The sequence below is a fragment of the Suricata suricatta genome, chromosome 6 (assembly GCF_006229205.1).
Source record: "Suricata suricatta isolate VVHF042 chromosome 6, meerkat_22Aug2017_6uvM2_HiC, whole genome shotgun sequence".
Taxonomy (NCBI): domain Eukaryota; kingdom Metazoa; phylum Chordata; class Mammalia; order Carnivora; family Herpestidae; genus Suricata; species Suricata suricatta.
The window spans coordinates 28,910,576-28,933,363 of NC_043705.1; the positions used below are offsets into that span (position 1 = coordinate 28,910,576).

The 22,788-nt window shown below is 41.3% G+C and overlaps 1 protein-coding gene across 1 annotated transcript in view; it reads left to right on the top strand.

The window, feature by feature from the left end:
* Positions 1-22,788, top strand: part of KDM3B (lysine demethylase 3B) — a 66,853-nt gene that overhangs the window by 25,935 nt on the left and 18,130 nt on the right. The window contains exons 7-12 of the mRNA XM_029941176.1: positions 247-321; positions 2,672-3,271; positions 6,978-8,214; positions 9,127-9,328; positions 13,487-13,701; positions 14,395-14,547. Of these exons, the coding sequence (XP_029797036.1) occupies positions 247-321; positions 2,672-3,271; positions 6,978-8,214; positions 9,127-9,328; positions 13,487-13,701; positions 14,395-14,547 (2,482 nt within the window). The remainder of the gene's footprint in view (positions 1-246; positions 322-2,671; positions 3,272-6,977; positions 8,215-9,126; positions 9,329-13,486; positions 13,702-14,394; positions 14,548-22,788) is intronic.

Consider the following 22,788-nt stretch of genomic DNA (forward strand, 5'->3'; position numbering starts at 1 on the left):
TTCATTCACTTATTTAACAAATATTTGGGTGCTTACTGTATTCTAGACCTTGTTTTGGATGTTGTTATTCTAGCAGTGACTGAGATCATAGAGATCCCTGCTTTCATGGAGCTTTCATTCTCTTGGGGGAGTAGAAACAGAGATGATTACATGGATTAAAGTAATACGTAATTATATCTTTGGACAGGACTTACATCTTTTTTCCTCCTCTTTTTCATATTTTCTGCTCTCTTTCTCCTACTCTAGAGTGGTGAGATCAAGTCCGTAGATCCCAGACTGATCCATGTGATGCTGATGGATAATGCAACTACTCAGAGCGAGGTACAGTAATGGACTGAGTCTCTGAGCAGACTCATGAGCTTTCTTTCCCCTTGTTATGCAGATTGCTCATGTGTGTGGTATCCATGGATTCTCTGTGGGTTTCCACTCTGGCCACTGTACATTTTTTACTCTCACCACAGTTTTATCAACTTAAGGGAAATATAGTCTCAAGCAGGAGACATAGTCTAAGAAAACCCTTTTAATCATGGCTGTGTTGCTTAGCATTTTTAAAATCCATAGCCAAACTTTTTTTTTTTTTAACATTCATTCAGGACAGGTATATTTGAAAGATACACTAGACAGTTAAAACTGTAATAAGCAGTAGTAATATTTATAGCCTACTCCATAATAAGAAATGGAGAAGCTACATACTCTTTTTCTTTCCATTAGGTGGTAGTGAGCTCCAAGAAGTCTGAAATTTTGTATCCCAAGAAAACTCAAACAGGTGCCTAGGTCAGTGCTCAGCACACAGTGGATTACTCCATAATTACTGTGAACCAGGCTCTTGGTTCATTTAGAATTATCATAACCCAAATAAAGGTACATAATGAATCAGTGCTTTAATCAAGGAATCCTGTGTGAATTTCCTTCAGTAAGACATTGACTATGACAGCCATCTATCCATATATTCCTCACAGTCTCTTAGCATCTCTGTAATATTGCTGTCTCGGCCACTCCTGCTCAGTAAGTATAGAGTTCTTCTCATCTTTATCCAGTCATTCTTGACTTGATATAACAAGATCAAGTTAGGAAAAGAAGAATCAGGGTTGAATTCAATAGCTCTTTACTATCTCTTATATTGCCACAAGTAGGATATATCTTTTGACTGTTTACATGACTGAAAACACCTTTTACTTTGATGGTGTGTTGGGCCCATTTTTATTCCCTTCCTTATTTCATTCACTCATTAACTACTACTTAATATGCTAGTCACTATTCAGCTGATCAGATACAGCTGGAGAGTACTGGTTTCAGTGTCTACTGACATGTGAGCAGCTCACTGTAAGCAGGGCATACATATAAGTTCAGGGAAGTTGCTGTGAGCCAAGATCAGCAATATGGCTCCATGTGTTAGTGGTGAGATCTGTGTTTCAGCAGCAGATTACCAATAGTATGGGAGGAATAGGAGTAAGTCTTGTTTGGTTAAGGCTATAAAAGGAAATTAAGGGAGAAAAGACGGAAATGAAGGCAGCAGAAAGAAAGAATACAGAAGCTAGAACTGGCAAGAAGAAATAGAAAATTTGAAAAAGTTACAGTTATAACTATAATAATGGTTACAGCAAAAATACAGATGTTCTCAAAGAATCTATTCAAGGGCAGTAAGAGGAGTTTAATGAAGTTGGTAAATATTAATGGCTAAATAACTACATATCACTAGCTTATTGCCAGCCCAACACATGTTATTTGAATAAAACTATCTGAAAGTTAACTGAATAAACCTAAACAACAACAAAACAAAATCATTGCTTCCTGGTGGGATACCATTCTAAGAATATTTTAAACATAAGTTCTTGCTGCACAAAGATTGCTTGAGAGAATGGTAACTGTTTTCTTAGTCCCTTTCCCCATGCCCTTGTCAGGGGAGGAGTTTATTCAGAGATAGGAATTGTGTCCCCTAATCTTCTATCTTTTAAGCTTGGTGGGCCTCTCAAATAAGCCATAAGTAAGATTTCATGCAGTAGGCTGAAGTTATTGGAAGAGTTCTGGGATTTGGCTGTATGGTCTTTGGTAGCCTGCCTTTTTTGCTTTTCTTTGTCTAAAACTTTGAAATAAGTTCTGGAGATTGTTTGAGTATTTATAGTGTCCACAAGAACAATCCACACTTGTCTTTGTTGGGCTCACTTTTCCTTTGGTCACAGACTCACCACTGTTAGTCTTCTGATTGCTAAGCTGTCACCAGCTTTTTAGTGACTCCTGGATAGAGAAGATTTTATACTTGAAATGCCATTGTTAGCCAAAGGAGGAGAAAAATATGAAAGAAAGGAGATTTTTTTTTCATCAAGGGGCAAATGCGCTCCCAGCCTGGCATTAGCAGTCTTATTTTATAAAAGAAATTCCACAAATTTTTAAAGCCCTCAAAAAAGTCCATTTGAGGAAGCATTTAATTTAAGGGGAGGGTTTGCCAAGTGAGTTAACTTTTAGTAACTCTTACCTTGAATATGTGTGTAAATTGAGTCACAGGAAGATTGGAGCTTTCTGACTAAGGGGATATCTTAGAGCTGGCATTGGAATGTAGTAGTCTGCCTGCTTTGATTGTCTGCTTCTAGAGATGGGAAAGAGCTAATGGTTTATGGTTTTCACAGGATGGAAGGTTCCTTGTAATAAATCTTTCTTGAATTTTGTTTTGTAGGGGGGTACGTTAAAAGCAGTAAAATCTTCCAAAGGAAAGAAGAAGAGAGAGAGCATAGAGGGGAAAGATGGCCGGAGGAGGAAAAGTGCTTCGGACTCTGGGTGTGACCCTGCATCAAAGAAATTAAAAGGAGACAGGGGTGAAATAGACAGTAATGGGAGCGATGGAGGTGAGGCGAGCCGAGGGCCCTGGAAAGGAGGGAATGCCAGTGGAGAGCCAGGGCTGGATCAGAGAGCCAAGCAGCCACCGACTACATTTGTCCCACAGATTAACCGCAACATTCGCTTTGCCACTTACACCAAAGAAAACGGCAGGACTCTGGTGGTACAGGATGAGCCTGTAGGTGGGGACACACCTGTACCTTTCACTCCATATTCGACAGCCACAGGTCAGACACCTTTGGCCCCAGAGGTGGGTGGAGCCGAAAACAAAGAGGCAGGAAAAACACTGGAACAAGTTGGCCAGGGCATGGTGGCTTCAGCACCTGTGGTCACTACCGCCAGCTCCACCCCAACCACGGTGAGGATCTCAGACACTGCCCTTGCAGCAGGGACTGGGCCGGAAAAACAGAAAGGCAGCCGGTTACAGGCCCCGGGAGAGGTGAGTTGTTTCAGGAGCAGATTTGTAACATTTGGGTTCATTCTTTTACCCCACTTTATTGTTAACACATTAAAAAGCATCTAAAATACCACAGGGAAGGAAGTACTTCCGAGATGTTCTTAAATTGTGCTCTGAACAGTCCTTTACTGCTCATTGGGCAAATGTATATATTTTAATAACTTTATCAACTCCTGAAAGTCACCTGAACAATTGCGCTAATCAAAAACTGATTATAAAACCCAATTTAATGAGATTTTAAAATAAATCTGATGGGGAATCTTTTTAATTCAGTTATCTATGTAGTTCACATAATGGTTGAGCCTCTACCAGGCCTATGAGAGGCAAGGTTAATGAATTACAGTGTTGATAACAGTGAACATTATAATTAAGGCTGTGTGAGAGCAACTATCACCATCCCCTGTTTTTAGTTCATCATTTTCCATGATATTTTCCTTTGGGGCTGGGCTTCTTTCCATGATTTGATATGGCTATAAAAGGTGTTTGTTTTGGTTTGTTTTCCAACTTAATCTTTCTAAGCCTTACCTGGAAATTTTGATGGAATTAATCACAATAGTAGCCAACTTACTATGTTCTTTACTGATTTTCATGTACTGTTGCTGAAATGGAACTTCTGTTAAATTAAAGTTAACATCAGGGCACCTGGGTAGCTCAGTAGGTTAAGTGTCCCACTATTAATCTCAGCTCAGGTCTTGATCTCAAGGTTGTGAGTTCAGGCCCCACATTGGGCTCCACGCTGGGCATGAAGCCTACTTAAAAATAAATAAATAGATGGGGAGGTAGATAGATAGGTGAACTTTTTTAAAAAAATACAAATTAAATTTGAAACCATATCAAAATCATTTCTCACAGTTTTTTGACTCTTATACACCAAAGATGATTTATGGATGCTAGTCATTTTTTTTAACTGGCTGTTTCTTAAAGCTGGAATATGAAATACAAAAAATACTGTATGATTTTTTAAATTATGTACATGAAACTACTGTGTGCTAAGTACTGTATATTGTAGACAAGGAATTGAAATCCCTATGTGAAGGAGCTCACATCTTAAGATGGAATCATTTTAAGTAAAACAATCCCAGATAAAACATGGCATATACATTTCATCTGAGTTCTCCCCCTCCTAGCAAATGTGGTTTGTGAATCCCTAGTGTGCAGGGATGGGGAGGGAGATGAAATGTCCAGGCAGAAGAGAAGGGCTGTAAATGTAGATTTCATACTGATAAATGGTTTGTCCTCTGTTAGTTGACCGGCATTCCCAAGAAAACTAGGTGAGGATCTTAAGTGGATTTCCACTGTGTGTAAATCATTATATTGCTCAAACTAATTAGAATCCACTCCATGTCAGTGACAGCGTAGATGTAAAGGGGGTTACAAAGTAGACCAAGTTTTATATGCTGCTAGAGGAGATCCACTGAATGCTGTTATTTTGGGGTAGCAAAGCTAACTAGAAGAAATGTGGATTCAAAGGGCATTTTCCAAATAGGTAGGAGAAGTTTCTGTGACTATATTAGTGATTTTGGTAATGTGTCAGCCTAGGTACTCTCCTGGGATATGGTTTAAAAGGACAGAAAAGGATGTTTCATTATGATATCAATCTAAAATAGGGACATAGCCCCCAGGAAATTTCTTGCCCTAAAAATTAAGTTGAAATCAATTTGTCATCGCTTTCTTGTAAGAAAAGGATTTAGAATTTAATCATGTGAAGGAAAATGAAAGACCATCCAAGTTATTTTTCATTCATGTGTGTATTTATTTTTAAAGGGTAACTTTAGTAGTGAAACCTAAGCTACCCATGCTGGATCCTTGGAGTCATGCAGGTGTCAAGGCTCCTGGCCAAATTCTGCTAATGAAACAACAGATAGTCCTTAGGGCTATGCCTTTCTATTCTCTTCTTTTTAGTTGGGAGAGGGTTTAAGTCAGTAGTAGTTGATTAGTGGGAAGGAAAAGAAAAAGAATAATGGGGTACCTGACTGGCTCAGTTGGTGGTAGAGCATGTGACTCTTAATCTCCGGTCCATGAGTTTGAGTAAGGTAGAGTTTACCTTAAAAAAAAAAAATGATATTAATAATAAACTTTAAGTTTTTAACTCTGAAATGCTCTGAAGCAGCCTCTGTGGCAAATGTCAACTGAGGCAAGCAATAGGTGGCATGCCTGGTTCTCATGCCTCTATGCCGCCCTCAAGGAAAGTCCGAATGTAGGCTCTTCTTGCATATTTAATGAATACCTTAAGTAAATTAACAAACACATACCTCTTTTTGAACAATTGCCCTTTCATTCATATAGAATAATTTTTTTTAATGTGGAAAGTAATAAACATGAAGTTTACCATTTTAATCATATAAAGTATTAAAATACTGCAGTATTTAGTACATCCACAATGTTTCTCAAGCATCACCACTTTCTAGTTCCAGAAATTTTCATCACACCAGAAGGAAACCCCATATCCGTTAAGCACTCTTAGAATAATTTTTTATTTGCCGTGTTTTAGTATATGTGCTGCCAGAGTGAGCACTGTTTGCTGTGTTTCAAAATGAATGTTTAGTGATAACCTCCTACCACTACCTGAAGGTTGATTTTAAATGTTCAGACCCACCTGTAGATTGATGTTTCCCTCTTTGTATAATACATGTAAAAGTGATCCTCCCCTTCTTTATGCACACACCTTTTATTTACATGCACAAGTTAACATTTTCAAGGTGAAAAAAAGAAAAATGTTCTTTCATTCTCTAATTTGTTAGGCTGAATGCTTTTGTTTGGTGGGTGTATCAGTAGCTACACTTTTCCTATTTGGAGGTTTGTTAGATTCTAATGATAACAAAAGGGTTCAGTGTGTGTTTTCTATAATGTTTGTTTATTTTTGAGAGAGAGAGAGAGAGTGAGCATGGATAGGGGAGGGGCAGAGAGAAGGAAGCACAGAATCTGAAGCAGGCTCCAGGCTCTGAGCTGTCAGGACAGAGTCTAACATGGGGTTTGAGCCCACGGATCGTGAGATCCTAACCTGAGCCGAAGTTGGATGCTTAACCAACTGAGTCACCCAGATGCCCTGATAATTTAAGAGCTTTAGGTCTCACTTTAATTGAAATAGATACTCAAGTTTTAGGTTGATTTGGACCCATAAATAAATGGCCAAATTCTAACAGGGTCCATTTTGGGGAGTTTTAGACTAAGAAAGAGAATATTTTTCCTTAATGTACAATGGGAATGCTATGGGGCAGAAGTCACTTTTGTAAGATGAGCAGTTAGTTTAAATAAATTGAAACTTTGACGGTAGCTAAGTAAGGTCATTGAGGGAGATTAATATTACAGAGTCACTAGGTTCGTTTCAAAGTAAAAATTGATATGTCTGTTCAGGAATCCTTTTCTCCAATTCCTGGTAGAGTCTTCATTTCCGAATAGAAAGTGAAAATCCTACACACCCTCCTAATGCTGTGACAGCCAGTTGGCTAACAACCAGCGGAGTGGCAGGATGAATCACACTGTTCACCTTGTTAAAGATGCCCTCTCTGTGGTCTGTGGCAGGTTTCGTCCCTAATGCTGGCGAAATCTAGTTATAAGAGCAATTTTCATGGAATTGTAGGAGAGAAAAGTTGATTCAACCCACAAGAAATGGGTGTAGGCCCAGGAAAGAGGTGGTAGGGTTGTCAAGAGATACTAGAATTACTAATTCAGGCTACCTTCTTTTCAGAATTCAAGAAATACTCTTCTGGCCTCTTCTGGATTTGGAGCATCTCTCCCAAGTTCATCACAACCTTTGACTTTTGGAAGTGGAAGGAGCCAGTCCAATGGGGTTCTAACCACAGAGAACAAACCTTTGGGTTTCTCTTTTGGCTGTAGCTCTGCACCAGAGTCTCAGAAAGACTCTGATCTCTCCAAAAACTTGTTTTTTCAATGCATGTCGCAAACTTTACCCACCAGTAACTACTTCACTACCATTTCAGAGAGTTTGGCTGATGATTCCTCCAGTCGAGACTCATTCAAACAAAGCCTTGAGAGCCTGTGTAAAGGTAGATCTGCTCTTGGAGCAGACACTAAATCAGGCTCTAAGGCTGGCAGCTCTGTGGACCGGAAGGTGCCTGCAGAGTCCATGCCCACCCTCACGCCAGCCTTCCCCCGGAGCCTCCTAAATGCCCGCACCCCAGAGACTCATGAAAATCTATTTTTACAGCCCCCTAAACTATCCCGAGAAGAGCCCTCTAACCCTTTCCTTGCATTTGTGGAGAAAGTTGAACATAGCCCTTTCAGCAGCTTTGCATCTCAGGCGTCAAGTAGCTCTTCCTCTGCTACCACTGTCACCTCTAAGGCAGCACCCAGCTGGCCCGAGGCTCACTCTTCTACAGATTCGGCATCGTTAGCAAAGAAGAAAACCCTCTTCATCACAACTGACTCCTCCAAACTGGTGCCTGGTGTTCTGGGCTCAGCTCTTACCACCGGGGGTCCGAGCCTCTCTGCCATGGGGAATGGCCGCTCCAGTTCACCCACCAGCAGCCTCACCCAACCCATTGAGATGCCTACTCTCTCCTCCAGCCCCACAGAGGAGAGGCCAACTGTGGGGCCTGGGCAACAGGACAATCCACTCCTCAAAACCTTCAGTAATGTCTTTGGCAGGCACTCAGGCAGCTTTCTGTCCTCCCCAGCAGATTTTTCACAGGAGAACAAAGCTCCTTTTGAAGCTGTGAAAAGGTTCTCACTGGATGAGCGAAGCTTGGCTTGCAGACAGGACTCGGACTCCAGTACCAACAGTGACCTATCAGATTTGAGCGACTCTGAGGAGCAGCTGCAGGCCAAGACTGGCCTGAAGGGGATTCCAGAGCACCTGATGGGGAAGTTGGGCCCCAATGGGGAACGCAGTGCTGAGCTATTGCTGGGCAAAGGCAAAGGGAAGCAGGCCCCAAAGGGCCGGCCACGGACCGCCCCCCTGAAAGGTGATCTTACTGGGCTTATTCATGGGTTTGGCTCTAACACTAGCTTTGAATGCCTCTTGTACTCTTTTTTGTTGTTGTTGTTGTTGTTGTTGCCTCTTGTACTCTTGAGCAGCAGAAGCCCTTTCTTTGATCGAAAGTTCTATAATCACATAGAATAACATGGCCAAAAGGGCCCATTAGAGGCCCCTCATCAGACCTGTTGATTCAGGGTAGGATTGCATCTAACCCCAGCATTGTAAGAGGGATATCTATCTGTATAATGAGGACAGGAAAAGGGAAGACCCTTGATACTCCTTTCAGTCAAGAGTTCTTCCTGGTGTTTTTCCCATCTCTTTCTATTTTGGCACATCCTCTTTACTTTAGAGGAGTTACTGAGTACTAGACTCTGTTCTCACATAGCAACCTTTCATAGACTTAATTAGGCAAAAAGAATCACCTCTCAAATTTGCTTTTCTGTGTTACATGTATAAGGTTTTAACAAACTCTTCCAAAAGCCATTAATGCCGATGCTGTGAACTTATAGCTCAGAATTGTGTAAGGGCAAGTGTCTTTAACTGTTGTCATTAGGAACTGGTACCATGGGGGCCCAACAGTCTGTGATTAATAGAATGGTCATATCCTGAGAGGCTAGAGGCGATTGGTTACCTTCTGCCTTCTTGGGTTTTCCTCACTCATACCAGAGTTGGTTCCTATAATGGGGCAATGCCCACAAATTTGCCATGTTCCTTAGCTTCCTGTTGAAGCCTCTTGGCTCCCTCCCTTTCTGACAAGGCTGGACATGAAGGGCACAAGCCCAGCCACTGCAAGGAGCAGTGACCCAGGTCAGGACAAGAATTCATCACCAAGAGGATCATGTTATTGGGTCTCATTAATACCACTCATGACCAACCATTTCTTCTTCCCTTGCCACAGTTGGCCAGTCCGTGCTGAAAGATGTGAGCAAGGTGAAGAAGCTAAAGCAGTCTGGAGAGCCCTTCCTGCAGGATGGGTCATGCATCAATGTAGCCCCTCACCTGCACAAGTGTCGGGAGTGCCGCCTGGAACGGTATCGGAAGTTTAAAGAACAGGAACAAGATGATTCCACTGTGGCCTGCCGCTTCTTTCATTTCCGGAGGTACCCAAACCTGTGTGTCTCTTTCCCAGTTTGCATTAGTGATACACATCTCCCACTGTCTGAATCTGTAAGCATATGTCAGGTCTTTTCCTTGTTTTCCTTAACCTGTTTGCTCTTAGGGCCTTTACTGAGGCTCTGTCCATAGTAGCCATTCACTTGTTTGGATTGTGAAGTGACCTGTGGCTTTGTCCTTAAGGAATTGAACAGTCTCAGCTGCTGGCCCCTAAATTACATTGAGTTATTCCTAATTTGGATTCCATTTGAAACCAGTGGTCCAAGCAGAAGGATGACATTTTTTATTATGGATGTGCCTGACCCTTTATTCCTCTTTGGTGCTAGAGTAACTTGAGTCTCAGAGAGAAGGGGAAGTAAGATAAGGAGATACTGTGAAGTGTCTTTGAAATGGACATAACTGACGAAAATCCTGGGAGTATCCCCTGCTTTTACCAAACAGCAGATAGTCACTTTTTTCTGCTTGATAAACTGAAAAGAATTTCTTCTAAATAATCTCCCAAGAATTCTTAATTTTTAAAATACAGAAGTCCAAATGGTTTGTCCACTTAGTATAGCTTCACTTATTCTGCAAGTGTTTACTGAACAAATACTGTGTGCCAGCTATTGTTGTGGACATTGAGGATTAAACAATGTGTAAAACCATAAAAATCCAGCCCATAAGAAGTTTGCTGAGGGGCGCCTGGGTGTCTCAGTCGGTTAAGCCTCCGACTTCGGCTCAGGTCAGATCTCACATTCGTGGGTTCGAGCCCCATGTCGGGCTCTGTGCTGACAGCTAGCTCAGAGCCTGGAGCTGCTTCCAGTTCTGTGTCTCCTTCTCTCTCTGACCCTCCCCCTCTCATGCTCTGTCTCTCTCTGTATCAAAAATAAATAAAACATTAAAAAAATAAATAAAACATTAAAAAAAAGAAGTTTGCTGAGAAGGCAGACAATAAATAAGGAAAAGAAATTAATTAGTATATGGCTTGTTAGCTGATAATAACTAAGACAAAGTCAGGAAAGAGGATTGAATTGTGGGGAGGTTAGAAAGGCTACAGTTTAGTGGGGTTTGTTTGTTTTTGGTTTTTTTTTTTGAGAAAGGGCGCTTGAGGAAGTAAAGGAGAGGTAGAGAGGGAGACAGACAGAGGATCCAGAGCAGGCTGTGTGCTGATAACAGTGAGCCCAATGCCAGGGCTCAGACTCATGAACCAGGAGATAACAACCTGAGCCAAAGTCAGACACTCAACCTACAGCTCCCCTCAAGAGGCTGTAGCTTAAATAGGATGACTTGAGGAAATGAGATTTGAGTAAGGATCTGAAGGAGGTGTGGGAGTGGACCACACATTTTTCTGGGAGACAAGTTTTCCAGATAGAAGGCACAAGGACAGCTGTCCTGAGGCTGGAATATTCCTGGTGAGTTTGTGGACCTAGGGTGGCTAAAATACAGAGTAGGGGTGCGAGAGTTGATTTCACAGAATTAATGATGGGTCCATATTTTAAAGGACTACGCTAAGGGCCTTGGCTTTTGTGCTGAATAAGTCATTGGAGGTTTTTAGTTGATTAGTGACACTGAGTAATGATTTAAAGGATCACTGTGACCACCTTCTTGAGGATAGATTATATTGAGGCAAAGGCAGAAACACAGAGAAATTAGGAGGCTGTTGGAATTATCCAGGTGAGAATGACAGTGGCTTAGTGATGGAAGTGATGAGTCCAGTTGGATTAAGGATCTATTTTGAAGGTAGAACTCAAATGATTTTCTGATGAATTAGACATGGAGTAAGAAAGAAGAAATGGATTCTATGCTTTTGATCTGAAAACTGGAAAAAATGGAATTGCCATTTACTGATAAGGAGATCTCTTAGGGAAAAGCAGGTTTGGGGAAGAAAATGGGAACTTTTAATTTGGGCATGTTAAATTTGAGATGCCTATTAGGTTTCTAGATTGAGGGGCACCTGAGTGGTTTTGTCAGTTGAGTTTCTGACTCTTGATTTGAGTTCATAGGTTTGGCCCCCATATCAGGCTCCATGCTGACAGTGCAGAGCCTCCTTGGGATCCTCTCCCTCTCTCTGTCCTCTGCTTGCTCTCTCCAAAAAATAAATTAATAAACTTTAAAAAAAAAGATTTCTAGATGGAGATGTTGAAAGGGCAGCTGGATATTCAACTCCAGATGTGAGGGGGAAAGTCCAGGCAGATTAAAAATTTGGATGTTACCAGGTATTTCAATGTTTGAGTCTAATTGAGATCACCGAAGGAGCCCAAGTGTAGACAGAAGAAAAGCATTCCTAGGACTGAGTCCTGGAGTTCTCCCACATTGACAGATGGAAAAGATTAGGAGAAGCTAGTAAAGGCAGCTGAGGAAGAACAGTGAGGTGTCCTGGAAGGCAAGTGAAGAAAGTACTTCCAGGAAGGAAAATGAACTCTGCCAAATACTGGGGATTGGGTCAGGTAAGAACTGAAAGCAACTGTTGGATTTTCGAGAGGTGATGACCTTGTCAAAAACAGTTTTGATATGTTGGTGAGGAAAAGCCTGATTAGAGTGGAATAAGAAAAAATGAAAGGGAAGAGGAACTGGTAACAATCAGTATAGACAACTTAGTCAAGAAACATTGCTCTTACAAGCAGATAAATGGAAGACCATGTGGGATCGAGAGGATTTTTGAGATAGAAAATTTTTAGAGGATTTTCGGGGCGCCTGGGTGGCTCAGTCGGTTAAGCCTCCGGCTTCGGCTCAGGTCAGATCTCGTGTTCGTGGGTTCGAGCCCCGCATCGGTCTCTGTGCTGCCAGCTGGCTCAGAGCCTGGAGCCTGCTTCCGGTTCTGTGTCTCCTTCTCTCTCTGCTCCTCCCCCTCTCATGCTCTGTCTCAAAAATAAATAAAACATTTAAAAAAAAAAAGAAAAAAAATTTTTAGAGGATTTTCAAGATAGTAAGTTCAAATACAAGAAAGATTCAGTAGAGAGGAAGATAGATGATGTAGAAGAGAGACTATGTGGAGGGCTATGTGAGAGGATAGGAATGTGGAGCACAGGTGGAGAAATTGGTCTTCGCTGGGATCCTAGTTCATTCCTAGCAGCAGCAGGTCAGACGGAACATGGGCCCAGTTGCAGGAAGGCATGGTAGTATGGTGGTGAGAACTTGAGGGACATCTCTTCTGGCTCCTTGTATTTTCTCTGTGGAATATGTAGCAAGAAGGCTAGAAAAGAAAGAAGATCCAAAACAGGCATCTAGGAGAAGGGGTGCACCAGGAAACTATTGTAACTGGAAGAGAACATGAAGGGCTCACCTGACGTACGTGGACATGAATTTCAAATGTGACAGTGAACATGACTGTTTTCCTCTGGTCACGTTCAGTGGTGTGGGTGCACATGTGGATCAGTTGAATAGAGAAACTGAAAGGCATTTCTAGACACAACTTTTTAAAGATCCTAGACATGTTAAGTGCTAATAATAAGCCCTTCTAGTATTACAGAGGATGCATACTGTGTTGGTCAAATAGGGTGAAAATTAGTTTTTAAACAAAATTTGGAGGGGTGCCTGGATGGCTCAGGCATTTAAGCATTCGACTCTTGATCTTGGGTCAGGTCATGATCTCACAGCTCATGAGATCAAGCCTCGTATCAGACTCTGCCGATGACGTGGAGCCTCCTTGGGATTCTGTGTCTCCCTCTCTCTGCCCCTATCTCTCTCAAAATGAATGGACAAACTTAAATTTTTTTTTTAAATACGTCTACACCCAATGTGGGGATGGAATTCATAACCCCAAGATCAAGAGTCACATGCTTTTGGGGCGCCTGGGTTGCTCAGTCAGTTAAGCATTTGACTTCGGCTCAGGTCATGATCTCAATGCTTTGTGGGTTTGAGCTCCACACCGGGGTCTTTGCTGACAGCTAGCTGAGAGCCTGCAGTCTACTTCAGATTCTGTGTCTCCCTCTCTCTCTGACCCTCCCCTGCTCATGCTGTCTCTCTCTTTCAAAAAATGAAAATAAAACATTAAAAAAAAAAAGTCACATGCTTTTCTGACTGAGCCAGCCAGGCACCCCCTACGGTGAAAATTCTTAATGCACCCTGGTGCCTTTTAAGGCTTTTAGATCCTAGGGTTTCAGGTGTGTTTTAGTTTGCATGACTGCTGTTTACCATGTATTTGATTGTCTGCCTTCCTGTCTCAGGTTGATCTTCACTCGAAAGGGAGTACTCCGTGTTGAGGGGTTTCTGAGTCCCCAGCAAAGTGACCCTGATGCCATGAACCTGTGGATTCCCTCTTCCTCCCTTGCAGAAGGAATAGACCTAGAAACCTCAAAATACATCCTGGCCAACGTTGGGGACCAGTTCTGCCAGCTCGTGATGTCGGAAAAAGAGGCCATGATGATGGTAGAGCCACACCGTAAGACACCCTCTTCCCTGTTTTCCTGGCACTCCTACTTGGGAACTTTTATTTCCTTTTACATCATGGGAGTAGAAGGAGTGACAAATAGCATTCTCTGTGGACAAATAATGACTGATAAGACTTTTTGTAGCAAACTAAGGAGCTGAGGCGAGGCTCTAACTGTATCCAGCAGACATTATTCCTTCCCTGATCCCTGTCTGGGATTAGATCACTCTGAATACTTTGTTTACTTTGAACCTGTTTGTATTAGTAAGTGATATTACATGGTTTGTGAGTAGATGTAGTGCTGGTGGATATGATGTTTCACACCTAGAACCCACGGTTATTCAGACATTTATGTTTCCAGGTCTGTGAGATACTGTATCCTATTTCTGCACCAAGGAACATTCTCCTAAGACATTAAACCCTGCATTTCAAGTAAAGAGTCCTCTTATTTCAAACTCCCCTACATTGAAATTTTTACAGTATCTTAAGTAACAACACATAGCATTTATGCCGTTGACACTTGTTTAGAAATATTAACAATTCCATCTATTTTGTTTCTCTTATATTTATAGAAACACTAACTTCTTGCATCTTTGAGTTTTATTGCTGGACAAAACATTTTGAGGAGCAATCAGTGGATCTGTGGTCTTTTGCTGTTACTCAGGATGATCAATGCCAACAATATCCTCTTCCTCTTTCCACCAGAGAAAGTGGCATGGAAGCGAGCAGTGCGTGGTGTGCGAGAGATGTGTGATGTATGTGAAACAACTCTCTTCAACATCCACTGGGTTTGTCGCAAATGTGGATTTGGGGTCTGCCTTGACTGTTACAGGCTCAGAAAAAGCCGTCCGCGCAGTGGTGAGCAAATATTGTCCTGTTCAGTTCTAAAGGTAACCTGTCATTGGAGGTATGGGACTTGAAGCAAGAATGGGTTTGTGCTCCCCCTTTAGCTGCTTAGCTTCACTCATTTTTGTTGCATTATGAGGCCTTACAGTTGCCAGTATTCCAGCCTAACTGGGAACACTTAAACAATCCAAGAAGAGCTCTTCTTCATTTCCCTTATGTTTCTTTTAATTAACATCTTTATTGAGGTATAATTCACATGCCATAAAATTCACCCTTTTAAAGTGTACAGTTCAAACGTTTCTAGTATATTCTCAAGGTTGTGCAACCATTTCCACTATCAAATTTTACTTTTATCACTCCAAAAAGAAATGTTGTAGCCCTTAGCAGTAACTCCTTACTTTTCTCCCTCTCCTCAGCCCTTGGTAACCATTAATCTTACTGTCTCATCTCTGTAGGTTTACCTGTTCTGTACAAGTCATATAAGTAGAATCATATGATATTTGGCCTTCTGTTACTGACTTCTTTCATTTTTGCGTAGTATTTTAAAGCTTCATCCATGTGATAGCACATATCATTAACTCATTCTTTTGTATTGCCAAGTAATATTCCACTGTATGGATATATTACATTTTGCTTATCCATTCATTGGTCAGTGGGCATGTAGGTTGTGTCTGTTTTGAGCTATTATGAAAAGTACCACCAGGAACATTTGTTTACAAGTTTTTGTGTGAACATAGGGTTTTTTTTTTTTTTTGAGTATATACTTAGAGTGGAATTTATGTGTTGTTTGCCAGTCCTATGTTTTTAATCCTTTCAGAAACTGCCAAATTGTATTCCATAGTAGTTACATCGTTTTATAATCCCACCAGCAATGTACAAGGCTTGCAGTTTTTCCATATCTTTGCCAATGCTTATTATTGTCTGCCTTTTAGGTTATAGCCATCACAGTGGCTATGAAGTAGCCCCTATTTCATTGTGTTATTTTGATTTGCATTTCCCTGATGACTAATGGTGTTGACCATCTTTTCATGTGCTTGTTGGATGTGTTCATCTTTGGGGAAAGGCTTTTCAGATCTTTTGCTTCCTTATGTCCTTGCTTTATCTTACTACTTGCCTCTTAACCTCATTCTTCCCTCTTTAGAGAGATTGTGCAACCACTGGAACATAGTGGTTTACAGTGTATGCAACTGGAATTTGAAACCTACTTCCACATCTTATTACACCACCTGTCGTATCTTGGGCTAGTTTCTTAAAATCCCTCAGAGCTTATCTATAAAACAAAGATAGTATGAGTACTTCTCTCATAGCATTGTTGTGAGGATTAAATGAGATAATGTACTTGAAGTGGTTAGCACAGGGCTGGACATCCGCTAGGTACTATATGTTATGTAACTATTAGATCTTCCATTTCTGCCCATGAAAGATTAACTTCTATAGGAATTGCCCTCCTGCCATAAACAGTAAGAAAACCAGACTAAATATATGAAACCACGGATTTAGACATTGGACAGCAGGCAGCATGAGTTTGTGATCTCTAAGAGAAGGGAAGAAACCAGGCAGATCCTACAATTACTCCTGTTTACTGCCTGCAGGCAGTTTCCCAGGCTGTAGTAGAGGGATGAGCAACTACAACAGTTTGGCAGTCTCACTGACCTACGACAGAGATAAGAGTCTGAGAAGAGTGAGGCACAGTGCTGAAGACTTTAGAGCTGCACAGAGAGCACACCAGAGGTCTGCAGAGAGATCACCTCAAGTTTTGGCTGTGTAGTGATCTGCACACACATGAAGTGAAACTCCATAAGGCCCAAAAAGGATATTTTAGAAAGCAATTGACTGAATATTTTCCAGAACTTACCATTTGTATTGCGAGAAGCCAGACTGGATAAGAGTCCACAAGGATCACATTTTAGCAGTGGGATTAATGTAGTCCCCGAATAATGGCTGCTGTGGAGATGCCATAACAAAGTGTAAAGCAAGCCTTGGAAGGATCAAACTGATCTGGAGGTTACTTAACGGTGCACCAGACTAAAATCAAACATCCCTTAAAGGATTACAACAAAATCCAGTACTCTGAAACATTAAAGTCACAAAGCCCTGCATTCAATCGGGGTATGAGTAATAATCAGCCGAATGCCTGGCTCATTCAGTAGAGCCAGGGTCTTGAGTTTGAGCCCCACATTGGAGCTAGAGTTTACTTTAAAAAAAAAAAAAAAAAAGAATGAGTCTCTTAGGTAAATGATGCTGAGAAAACTAGACCGCTACATGCAAAGGAATGAAACTCTCTTACACCATGCACATAAATAAACTCAAAATGGATCAAAGAATTAAATGTGAGACCCAAAACCATAAAATGCCTGTAAGAAAACACAGGCAGTAATCTCTTGGGCATTGACCGTAGCAACATTTTTCTGGATATGTCTCCTCAGACAAGGAAAACAAAAGAAAAATAGATGAAAGCTTTTACACAGCCAAGGAAACCACCAACAAAACAAAAAGGCAACCTTCTGAATGGGAAAAGATATTTGATATTTGCAAATGATATATCCAGTAAAGAGTTAATATCCAAACTAGAATACTTACTTATTCACCTCAACACCAAAAAAAAGACAAAACAAAACAAAATCTACCCAATTAAAAAATGGGCAGAGGACCTGCATAGACATTTTTTCAATGAAGACCTATACATGGCTAACAGACACTTGAAGACATGCTTCACGTCACTCTCATCAGGTAAATGCACATCAAAACCATAGTGAGATACCACCTCACACCCTTCAGAAGAGCTAGTATCAAAAAGACAAGGAATAACAAGTGTTGTGGAGGATGTGGAGAAAAAGGAACACTTGTGCATTGTTGGTGGCAGTGTAGACCTGTGTAGCCACTGTGGAAAACAGTGTGGAGGTCCCTCAATAAAATACAAAAATGCAATACAATAATTCCACTACTGGATAATTACCCAAAGAAGATGGAAACACTAATTCAAAAAGATACATGCACCCTTATGTTTACTGCAAGATATGGAAGCAGCCTAAGTGTGTATATACACTTGTACACCTACATATACATGATGGAATATTACTGAGCCATAGAAAAGAATGACATCTTGCACTTGCAACAACATAGGTGGACATACATGGTATTACACTAAGTGAAATAAGTCACAGAAAGAGACCATATTTTCCACTTACATGTGGAATCTAAAAAACAAAACAGGGGTGCCTGGCCAGCTCAGTCAGTAGAGCATACAAGTCTTGATCTTGGGGATATGAGTTCAGACTTCATATTGGAGAGAGACCACTTTAAAAAAAAATAGGGCACCTGGGGTGACTCAGTCAGTTAAGCATCCAGCCTCAGCTCAGGTCATGATCTCACAGTTCCTGAGTTCAAGCCCCATATCGGGCTCTCTGTTGTCATTGCAGAGCCTGCTTTGGATCCTCTCTCTCCCTCTCTCTCTGCTCCTCTCTTCCTCATGCTGTGTCTCTCTAAAACATTAAAAAATAATAATTTTTAAAAAAGCAAAACTCATAAATGCAGAGAACAAACTAGTGATTGCCAGGAGGCAGTGGGGGTGGGGCATGTGAAATATGTGTGAGGAATTAAGCAGTACAAACTTCCAGTGATAAAATAAATAAGTCAAAGGCTTATTTGACAACTTTATTTATTTAGTTTTTTTGGGGGGTGGGGAATGGAAGCTTCTAGGAGAGTATTGCTTGGCTGTGTGTCAGGTGGGTCTGGGGGTGGGAGGCACAGGAGACAGTCTGAGGTTTCCTTTCCTCCCACTTCCTCTCCCTGTCCTGCGAGTTTTCAAGGCTGCCTGCACTCTAGCAAGGCCAGGACCAGCTTCTTGGCAACCAGGAGGGGGTGTGGCCAGTGGAAAGGACAACTTCTGGGACCTCAGAAGTAGACACTTGCAGCCTTCGTAACTGGCTCTGGTGGTAGAGGCTTTAGGCCGAGACCCAGCCTCTTGGCCCCTCAGGTCCCAAGAGGCCCAGGGTCTCTGCCTCACAGGCTGTCACAGAGGCAGCCTCCCACTCTCACAGCAGGGAGGGCCAGGAAAGGGGGTCGGGAAAAGCTCCGAGAGGCTCCTCTTCCCCTTCAGCCACACTCGAAGGCTCTTGTTCTCACAGCATGGTCCCTGGGACGACTGGCTGCCCAGGGGTCAGCTGTGACGACATCCAGTACAGGATAGCCATGCGCACGTGGGTGTGTAAACACACCCCCCCAAACAGGGGTGGAGAGAGGTAAAGGGATGTAACGGGACAAAGAAAAAGACATGGGCCTCAGGGTAAAGGATGGCTGGGAGTGGGCCCGAGCTGGGATCAGCCCAGCCTTGGGCAATGGGCACCCCGTCCACACCCTGCCAAGCCTGCCAGCTCAGGGCCTGGAAGCCCATTACCAAGGCATTGCCTTTCACAAAGGCCTCTTTCAACCAAGGCCTGCGGGTTTGTGCTAGTTTTCTGTAGCCTCTGTGACCCAGGCCCCACCAGCCTAAGAATAAAATTTGGGGTTGCTACTAGTCAGAAAAGCCCCCACTATCATGGGCCTATGGGCCCCCTTTAAATGATCCTTTTTCCTTCTGTGTTCTCTTCTTTCTCCCTTCATTCCCTTATTCATTCATTCATTCATTCATTCATTCATTCATTCACTGTTTTTTGAGCTATTATGTGTCAAGCACTGTTCTAATTACTGGAGCTACATTTTATTAATAAAGTCTCAAATGGCAACTACATTTATCATAGTGAGCATTGCATAAGGTATAGAATTGTCAAATCACTATGTTGTACACTTGAAACTACTTAGTATGCTAATATCAATTGTACTTTAGTAATAAAAATTTTTTTATGCTTTTTTTTAATGTTTATTTATTTTTGAGAGCAAGAGAGAGAGAGCATGAATGGGAGAGGGACATAAAGAGAAGGAGACACAGAATCTGAAGCAGGCTCCAGGCTCCGAGCTGTCAGTACAGAGCCTGATGTGGGGCTCAAACTCAAGGACTCAAACTCAAGGAGAGATTATGACCTGAGCTGAAGTTAGATGCCCAACCAACTGAGCCACACTAATAAAGTTTTCTTAAATAAAAGAATTATTGGGGTTCCTGGGTGGCTCAGTTGGTTAAGTGTCCAACTTTGGCTCAAGTCATGATCTCACAGTTCGTGGGATCAAGCCCCGCGTCAGGCTCTGTGCTAACAGCTAGCTCAGAGCCTGGATCCTGTCTTCAGATTCTGTGTCTCCCTCTCTCTCTGACCCTCCCCTGCTCACGCTGTCTCTCTCTCTCTCTCTCAAAAATAAATAAAAAACCTTTAAAAATTTTTTTTTAATTTTATAAAGCAAAAATAACAATGTAATTTAGGCTTATAATGTATAAAATTAAAATTTGTAATAGCACAAGAGAAAGGAAGGAGAAATGGAAGAATAGTTTATAAAAAGAATCTCACACTGTGTATGAAGAGTGGTATAATATTTGAAGACAGACTGTGGTAACCTAGAGATAAGACAAACCCAAGAGCAAACAGTAACGAATAGAGAGGTGTATGTATATAGCCAATTAGCCAAAAGTGGAGAAAAAATCAAATCATAAGACAGTTAATTCAAAAGGAGGAATATGAAACAGTATATACAGTATAGATATACAGTATATCTTGTATTCAGTTTTCTTGGAGTGGGTAGTATACTTACAAAAAAAATGTCTGTAAAGGTCTGTAGGGTGGAGGAGTGCTAAAGAAAAAAAAGGTTGAAAAACACAGAACCTAGATATAGATAGGAACATCTTACATAGTGCAAAAGACTGAATGTGTCTCCCTAATATTAGGAGCAAAGAAAGGTACCAGTTTTCACAACTTCTCTTCAGCACTGAGCTGGAGTTAGTAGGCAACATAAAGGAATAAAAGACAAAAACCTAACACCATCCCCTGCAATTAAAAAAAAGGGGGGGACATATACTGAAATGAAGTAAAATGTTGTTGTTGTTTTTTAATAAGATTTATTGATTTTTGAGATAGCAAATGAGGAAGGGGCAGAGGACAGGAACAGGTGGGGGGTGACAGAAGATCTGAAGCAGACTCTGCACTGATAGCAGCAAGCCCAATGCAGAACTCAAACTCATGAGCCGTGTGATCATGACCTGAACCAAAGGTAGCCATTTAACCAACTGAGCCACCCACGTGCCCCAAGTAAAATGTTTTTTATTCTCAGGTGACATGATCATCTATATAGAAAACAGTATATACAAGAAAGGTTCCTGGTTGGCGTGGTTGGAAGAGCATGGAACTCTTGATCTGGGGTCTTGGGTTTGTGCCCTGCATTGGGTGTTTAGATTGTTTTAAAAAATAATAAACTTACATACTCTAGTTTCTCTTCAGATCGCATAAATCTTTCGCCTTTTACTAAAAATAATAAACTTAGGGGCGCCTAGGTGGCCCAGTCAGTTAACTTCCTGAATCTTGGTTTCACCTCAGTTCATGGGATTGAGCCCTGTGTTGGGCTCTTTTCTGAGATCATGGAGCCTGCTTGAGATTCTCTCTTTCCCTCTTTCTCTGCCCCTCCCTGCTTGTGCGCTCGCTCGCTCACTCGGTCGCTCTCTCTCAAATTTTAAAAAAAGAAAACCCCAAGTAATTTACAAAAAGCTACAAGAACTAATGAGTGAATTTAAGTAAGATTGCTGGACAAACTCAGCAAAAATCAATTATATTTCTATATACTGTCAATGAGCAATTAGAAATTGAATTTTTAAACTAATATTTATAGTAGCTTCAAAAAACCATGAAGTGCTTAAGGATAAATTTAGTTAATATGTAAGAAACATATGGGGCACTTAGGTGGCTCAGTTGATTGAGCTTCCATTTCTTGATTTCAGCTCAGTCACAATCCCAGGGTTGTGAGATGGAGCCCCAATGTCAGACTGTGCACTCAGTGTGGAGCCTACCTAAAATTCTCTTTCTATTCCCCACTCACATGCTGTCTCTCAAATAAAAAATAAATTTAAGGGTGCCTAGGTAGCTCGGTTAAGGGTCTGACTTCGTTTTGGGTCCTGATCTCACAGTTCATGAGTTCAAGCACCACATCAGGCTCTCTGCTGTGAGCGCAGAGTCTGCTTCAGATCCTCTGTCCCTCTTTCTCTCTCTCCACCCCTCCTCTGCTTGCGTGCTCTCTTTCTCAAAAATAAAAAAGACTAAAATAAAAATAATTTTGAAGAAGAAAGCATTTGGAGGATTTATACTATTTCATTTTAAGACTTACTATAAAGCTACAGAAATTTACAGCCCTGTGGTAATACAACAGCAGAGATAGATAAATGTATATAGTCAACAGATAAGGTGATGAAGGTGCTAAGATAATTCACTTGGGAAAAGATAGTTTAACAGATGGTACTGGAATAATTGTGTGTCCATACTAAATAAAATGAATTTTATTTTTACTCACACCATATATCAAAAGTAAATTGTAGGTCTAAATATAAAAAGCTAAAACTACAAAATCTAGGGAAAAAAATAGGAGAAAATCTTTGTGTTCTTGGGTTGGATAAATACTTCTTAGGACACAAAAAGCAAAAGAAAAATATCAAATTTGAAATTTTTTACTCCTCACAAGACACCCTTGAGTAAATGAAAAGCCACAGATTAGGAGAAAGATTTGCTTATCCCCTATTTGTTAAAGGACTTGAATCCACCATAAAGAGCTCTGACAACTCAGTAAGAAGACAGCAACCTGATTTTTAAGTGAGCAAAGGATTTGAACACACACTTTATCAAAGAAGATAGATCGCTGGAAAATAAATGCATTTAAAAAATAACCACTACTTATTAGGAAAAGGAAAAACTAAATCCATAATGAGAAATCCCTCTGCCTACTTAGAAGGCTAGAATTTTACAAATTGACAGTACCAGGTGTTTCCAAGAATATGGAGGAACTAAACTTTTACCATTGCTGGTAAGATTGGAAATTGGTACCATCACTTAGGAAAACTGTACAACCATGTCTTATAAACTTAAACATAGACTTTCCATATGACCCAGCCTCCCACTTCTACATATTTATAAGAGAAATGAAAACATGTCTATGCATGGGCTCCTGGGTAGCTCAATAGGTTGAGCGTCCAACTTCAGCTCAGGTCATGATATCACAGCTTATGAGATTGAGCCCCTGGTCGGGCTCTGTGCTGACCGCTCAGAGTCTGGAACCTGCTTTGGATTCTGTCTCTCTCACTTTTTGCCCCTCCCCCATTCTGGTGCGCGCGTTCTCTCTCACTCTTGCTCT